Source organism: Crocuta crocuta, unplaced genomic scaffold (assembly GCF_008692635.1).
Source record: "Crocuta crocuta isolate KB4526 unplaced genomic scaffold, BGI_CrCroc_1.0 scaffold30, whole genome shotgun sequence".
Lineage (NCBI taxonomy): Eukaryota > Metazoa > Chordata > Mammalia > Carnivora > Hyaenidae > Crocuta > Crocuta crocuta.
In genome coordinates this window covers 13,061,801-13,068,567 of record NW_027528345.1, presented here as the reverse complement: position 1 = coordinate 13,068,567, position 6,767 = coordinate 13,061,801, and the positions used below count along the sequence as shown (strand labels likewise).

Here is a 6,767-nt window from a genome sequence, read left to right as displayed (position 1 = left end):
CCAGGGAGCCGGAGCTGGGGGGGGGTCTGGAGGGGTCGGGTGGTGGGGGGAGGGAGACAGACACTGACTCAGATTGAGGCTGGCAAAATCCTTGGCTTATAGAGCCCAGGTGCATAGCCTACCTCCACCCCCCAATCCCAGGAGCAGATTGGCTGGAGAAATGTGTCCAGACTGCTGGTGTTCACTTCCGATGACACATTCCACACAGCTGGGGATGGGAAGTTGGGTGGCATTTTCATGCCCAGCGATGGGCACTGCCACTTGGACAGTAATGGCGTCTATAGTCGGAGCCCAGAGTTTGTGAGTCCCCACCCTTGCTCCAACCCTCCCCATCTGAGCCACGCCTCCTCTACTTCCTGACCCCCTCCCCAACCTCCTTGTCCTTACCAGTGAGCACCCTGCCTGCTCCTCCAGCAGCTCCTCTCTCCATGTGCCCCCCCTGCTCAGACAGAACCCCGTGTCACCCCATTCCCTAGCCCCTCCCTCTGCCTTCCTGAGCCTCCAGGGTTCCTCTAGCTGGTGGAACCCTGGTTCCTGGATTTCCTGGGCTGAGGGCACCTCGGATGTCGTGGGGGAGACTTGTGCTCACGCTGTCCCCGCTCCCTGGCCAGGACTACCCCTCTGTGGGTCAGGTAGCCCAGGCCCTCTCTGCAGCAAACATCCAGCCCATCTTTGCCGTCACCAGTGCCACACTGCCTGTCTACCAGGTGAGAGCTGGCTGAATGCCAGACCTTCCTGCTTCGAGCCTTCCCCCCAATACACCCTCCTTCCAGACCCCCAGAAGCCCATTTCCCTTGAGCTGTGATCCACTATTTCCCTGAACTCAGGAGCTGAGTAAACTGATTCCTAAGTCTGCAGTGGGGGAGTTGAGTGAGGACTCCAGCAACGTGGTGCAGCTCATCATGGATGCCTATAATGTGAGGGGCTGGGACTGGGGAGGGGCGGGGGGTGGAGCATGGAGAGGGCGGGCACTGGAAAGGGGGCTCAGGGAGAGCAGCAGAACTAAGAGAGACCAGTCACTTTTTGGTGTGCCACTCCACAGCAACCACCTACAGTTTGCCTGTGGCTGTCATTCGTAGTTCACTTGCTCAGTCTTACATTCTTAAATCTGAAACGTCTGGTTTGGACCGAGCATGGAGCCCTGCTCTGGGCAAGGAAGGGAAGGAACATTCACTGAGCTGGTATTTCATACCAACCATTGTTCACCGTCTCAGTTAACTCCGCTAAACCCATTTGCTAACTAGTATCATCCCTATTTTGTAGGTGGGGATACAGACAGGGGCCTAAATGACTTGCCCAAGGTCACACAGATGGAAGGGCTGGCCTTCTTGCCCCAATCAGTCTGTACATAAAGAATGTGACATCTAGAGCCTACTTTCACTAAACTTACAAATAACTCAGAGATATTTTTCATAGGAATCACAGAGTTTTACAGATAGAAGGAACCATGAAGATCCTTAAGTTGCTTCTTGGGTTTCAGTCCTATCTCTGTAACCACACTAGAGGCTTTGTAGGACAGGAACCACCATGTCCTGAACCAACGTTGAGAAGATTTCCCAGGGCAAACTCAATTTAAAGACTCTGCCCTTTATGCACCCAGGTTATAGGTCCTCATTTGGGGTTTGAGAAGCAGCCACTGCACCTTGAGAGGGCTGGGACCCCCCCCCCTCGCTTCCTCCCAGTGTGGCCCTTGCTGCAGCCGCACTGAAATGCTGCCCCAGAGGCCTCTGGCTCCTGTGTGGTGCACCCAAAGTCTTCACGGTGCCCTTCTTGCAGACTTCCCTCTTGACTGGGCAGAATGCAAGGGCTCCCCTCCACAGCAGGCGGAGGGCAGGTCATGGCAGAAGTTGGAAAGGCTGGAGAGGACACGAGGTGGGGTTTGGAGTTCTGCCTTCATGTGGTTAACCCCCCCCCCACTCTTCCACAGAGCCTGTCATCCACTGTGACCCTTGAACACTCTCCACTCCCTCCTGGGGTCCACGTCTCTTATGAATCTCAGTGTGGGGATCCTGAGAAGAGGGAGCGTAAGGCTGGGGACCGGGGCCAGTGCAACCAGGTCCGAATCAACCAGACGGTGAGAGCCAGCCAAGATAGGCAGAAGGAAGGAAGTGGGGGTGGGGGGAGGGGTGGGAAACTGAAGCAGGCAGGAAAAGATGGGGGGCAGGCACAGAGAACAATGCAAAAGCTTGCGGTAGTTCTCCATCCATCCTTCCTAAAAGGGTTTAATGAGCAGCTTCCTCCAGCAGGTTTCTAAGAGATGGGTGTTAGCATGAGCCTGTTCCTTACTTTCCTAAGGAATAGGTTTCTGGAACATCAGTGGGTTTGGTGGGCACATGTGAGGATGCAGGATCTCAAGTCTGATTTCTGCCCATGCTGTCCTCAGGTGAATTTTTTGGTTACTCTCCGAGCTACTCACTGCCTCTCAGAGCCCTATCTCCTGAGGCTCCGAGCCCTCGGCTTCTCAGAGGAGCTGACTGTGGAGCTGCACACACTGTGCGACTGTAACTGCAGTGACACCCAGCCCCGGGCTCCCTACTGCAGTGATGGCCAGGGGCTGCTGCAATGCGGGGTGTGCAGGTGAGGATTCCTGCCTCCTTTCACCCGTAGGGCTGTCCACACGTGACCAGCCCGGGTATTCCCCTCTACCTTCTGTCCTCCCATGGGCATCTCCAGACATCCCAAAATGCCACCTTCGTTTTCATCTGCAGCTTCCCAGATATGCCAAGACCCGCGCCCCCCCCGNAAACTCACTCTGCTCTTTTACTCTTTGGTGCTCAACTATACACTGGCATCCCTTCAGCCACTCATCTCTCTCCACCTCTTTTGGGATCTGAGGTGTAGAGGATCCTGGGAAAGATAGGTCAAGGGATGGTTGAATTCTCCGACCCACCTTTCCCTCCTCTGGCTCTGCCTGACTCTGGCTCTGCCTTCCTCTCCCAGCTGTAACTCCGGTCGTCTGGGTCGACTCTGTGAATGCTCTGAGGCTGAACTGTCCTCCCCAGATCTGGAATCTGGGTGCCGGGCCCCCAATGGGACAGGGCCCTTGTGCAGCGGGAAGGGACGATGTCAGTGTGGACGCTGCAGCTGCAGTGGACAGAGCTCCGGGCCTCTGTGCGAGTGTGATGATGCCAGCTGTGAGCGACATGAGGGCATCCTCTGTGGAGGTACCTGCAGACTTTGGGAGAAGGGTGGGGTCAGAGTGGCTCCCAAGGGTATTTAGGCTCTGGGAACTTCACGGCACCAAGGGCAAGCATCGGACTCTGGGGTAGGAGCTGGCGGTGTCCGGCACACTTGAGAACGGGGCACACAGGAACACTTCAGCTCTAGGCAGCCTGTGGTGGCATTTGATGTCCATTGTGAGGGGCATGGTTGTCACCCTGTGCATGATTCTGTCCCAGGCTTTGGCCGCTGCCGTTGTGGAGCCTGTCATTGTTATGCCAATCGCACGGGCAGAGCATGTGAGTGCAGCAAGGATACGGACAGCTGTGTCAGTGCTGAGGGAGGGATCTGCAGCGGGCACGGACACTGCACATGCAACCGCTGCCAGTGCCAGAACGGCTACTACGGCGCCCTATGTGAGCAGTGCCCAGGCTGCAAGACGTCATGCGAGAGACACAGGTGAGGCCACGGGTCTTACAACTTGGGAACAGGGGCACAGCAGGGCCGGCTGAGCCACTCCCATCGGCTCGCCTCCTTCTGCCGTGTGGTGTGGGGGGCACAGCTGGCCTCTTGGTGTCTACTGGACAGGGACTGTGCAGAGTGTGGGGCCTTTGGGACTGGTCCCCTGGCCGCCAACTGCAGCGTTGCTTGTGCCAACGCCAACGTGACTCTGGATTTGGCCCCTATCCCGGACGATGGCTGGTGCAGAGAGAGGACCCTGGACAACCAGCTGTTCTTCTTCCTGGTGGAGGAGGAAGCCAGAGGCAGGGTCATACTGCGAGTGAGACCCCAAGAGAGTAAGTGGGCAGGGATGCTGTGGACATGCCAGAGGGAGCCCTGGAAGTCTGATAGGTACGGCCTCAGAACTCTGGGCTTGGGCAGGTGAAGACAATGGGAAACTGGGTGCGGGCTGAAGTAGAGCAGGGAGTCCAGGCAAAAGCACAGGTGATGGACCAAGTGGGCAAGGCTAAAGCCCTGGGCACTGCAAAGATCACCTCGGGCCCTGCCGGGTTCCCTTTGTTTTCAATGACAGGCAGGGCCGGGGAGGCCAGACACCTCGTGGGCAACCGTTGATCAACCCCATGCCCCAGCCCCCAGAAACCTGTGTTGTTTCTTCCCTACAGAAGGAGCAAATCACACCCTGGCCATCGTGCTGGGCTGTGTGGGGGGCATCGTGGCAGTGGGACTGGGGCTGGTCCTGGCTTACCGGCTTTCTGTGGAAATCTATGATCGCCAAGAATATAACCGCTTTGAGAAGGAGCGGCAGCAGCTCAACTGGAAGCAGGTGGGGAGACTGCCTCCTACCCCACTGGGCTGGGTTTTGCTTGATTTCCCTGGTTAAGACCTCTGGTCTCCACCTCCTTGCTCCACCCCTCTGCCAACTTCCATCAGCTCTGGGGGTGCCGCTCAAATTCTAGGCTGGCCACTTAGGACTAGGTAAAGGAGTAGTGCTGGGGCTTTTCCTCATCATTTCCCATCTCCTTCCTCAGGACAGCAATCCTCTCTACAGAAGTGCCATCACGACCACAGTCAATCCCCGCTTTCAGGGGGCCCCAAGTCCCTTGCTCTGAATGGGGAAGAGGAACACTCATCCCAGGACTCTTCTATGTTTCCTCAGCCGCCCGGTAGGGCACTGCTGAGGAAGGGCCACCACCTACTTCCTGCTCAACGACAGTCGAGGGCGGCCTCTTGCTGCAACCGTGTTTCCCTACCTCACGAGGAGTGTGGGGCTAGCCCCCTGCTCCCTGTAGATAATAAAGGGTCTCACCTCAGACCACAGCTGTCCTCCTGCTTCACCAAGGCCAAAGCAGGCTGTGGAGCCTGGGCCTCAGGAAAACTCATTCGTTGCTCCCCCCTCCACCTGAGGGTAGGGAGAGGCTCTCTAGCCTGGTGTACAGATTTAGGAAGTGGCTGCCAGGGAAGCAGCTGGTCAGGGTGGGCTAGTGAACCCTCAGGTCATGCGTTTGTAGGAGGACCACAGAACCACACTTGGAGAACCACAGCTGGTACCCGACCTTATTCGGTTCTGCTGTACGTGTTTTTTTCTCTCATTCAGAAGCGATATCCTGTTTTTACTTCTACTTGTTGCTCCTGTGGAGGAAGAGTTTTACATGGTGGTTTCCAGGATGCAGGACATCTGGGGTGCTTATATGTGGAGGAAAAAAGGATAACCACTTTGGCCCCAAAGAAAAGGTTTCCCAAAAAAGAGATAGTATGTAGAAAAGCCCCATTTTCTTTTTATTTAAATATCCTAAATATATCACGAAGGAACATACACTGCACTTTAATGGTAAAAAGATACAAGTTTATAACATCTTATAAAAACTACCATTTAAAAGTGATCTTGTTCATTTGATATTCCCCTCCCCCAATAGCAAAATAAGTATATTAAAAAAAAAGGGGGGGGAGGAGGGAAGGTGGGAGAGAGAAAGGAAGAGTAGGAGGGATGGTTAAGATAAAAGCCCCAGGACTGTAGCAGAGGCAAAGAGCATCTGGGGGAGAGGGTTAGAAGTTGTGGCGGGACCCCACGTCTCATTTAACCCTCCAACGTCAAGCCATGGGGCACAATCAGTAGCTAAGTGATGAAAGGCTGTAGGGGGGTGGACGGAGAAGAGATGGGTGCAGGGAAGGGCAGGGCTAGTAGGGCCTGGTACAATGGCCCACCTGGAATGGGCGCTACTCTTTCCCAGGTCCCCAGATTCCACATCCTGGTCTCTGAGAGCCTGCCCTCTCCCTTTCCCTTCACTCCACATGCACCTGAGGCATCTGTCCAGTGCTAGGCCCCACCAGCTAAGGAGGGCTAGGGTGTTGGGCCCAGGAGCCTCTGCAGCGCTCTTAGTCTGTGGTTTCCCTGGGGTGTGAGTGGGGCTCCTGGACCCTCGGGGGGTGGGGGGGGAGGGGCTGAATCACTCCTTTTCACCTCTTTACTTGCACATCACTGGCCCCAGAACCTCAGCACCTGGACAACAGAACGAACCACCTGCTCCTGAGTTTCCCCCACACCCAATCCTTGGCAGGGGTGCTTCCATTACACTCTTCACACGTCTGTTCACACGTTCCCTCTCTCCCACCGGCCCAGGCAAAAGGCTGAGGCTGCGGGGGGCCAGGGCACATTCTGACCTAAGCACACGTCCACACACGTAGGGGCATAGATCACTCATGGGATTCTGTCCACCCACACTCCAACCCTATACAGATTAGCTCTAAGTGACAGTGAACAAAGCCTCCTATTTTCAAAAGTGCTCACGGGAGAACAGTTTCTGAACGTAGCCTCCTTCCGAGAATATATTCTCAGATGTGAATGATCAACTCCAGCCCCAGCAGAGCCCTCTAACAGGAAAGGGGCTCACTCACACAGAGGATGATACCCTGCTTACAGGGACAACAGGGCAGCTCCAAGGACTGAGGTCTAGGTTCTGGACCCTATCGAATGGAAGTGCCAGCATAAAGCTAGAAGAGCTCAGGTGGCAAATACACTCCCCAGAGTCTCTCCCAAAGGATCTCAGGTGCAGTCAGGGAAAATCTGAAAGGTGCCACACCTTTCTTTTTCCCTGAAATCCTCACATTTCAGAGGTATGGATGCCCCCCCTCCCCCCCCCCCCCCCCCC

At 55.6% G+C, this 6,767-nt stretch overlaps 1 protein-coding gene across 1 annotated transcript in view; it reads left to right on the top strand.

Moving 5' to 3' along the window:
• ITGB7 (integrin subunit beta 7) overlaps nucleotides 1-4,931 on the top strand; it is a 15,534-nt gene extending 10,603 nt beyond the window's left edge. Inside the window, 10 exon segments of the mRNA XM_077753470.1 lie at nucleotides 142-300; nucleotides 612-707; nucleotides 828-917; nucleotides 1,928-2,074; nucleotides 2,384-2,577; nucleotides 2,941-3,164; nucleotides 3,399-3,618; nucleotides 3,748-3,956; nucleotides 4,284-4,444; nucleotides 4,650-4,931. Coding sequence (XP_077609596.1) covers nucleotides 142-300; nucleotides 612-707; nucleotides 828-917; nucleotides 1,928-2,074; nucleotides 2,384-2,577; nucleotides 2,941-3,164; nucleotides 3,399-3,618; nucleotides 3,748-3,956; nucleotides 4,284-4,444; nucleotides 4,650-4,730 — 1,581 coding nt within the window. The 3' untranslated portion in view covers nucleotides 4,731-4,931.
• The last annotated feature ends 1,836 nt before the right edge of the window (nucleotides 4,932-6,767 follow it).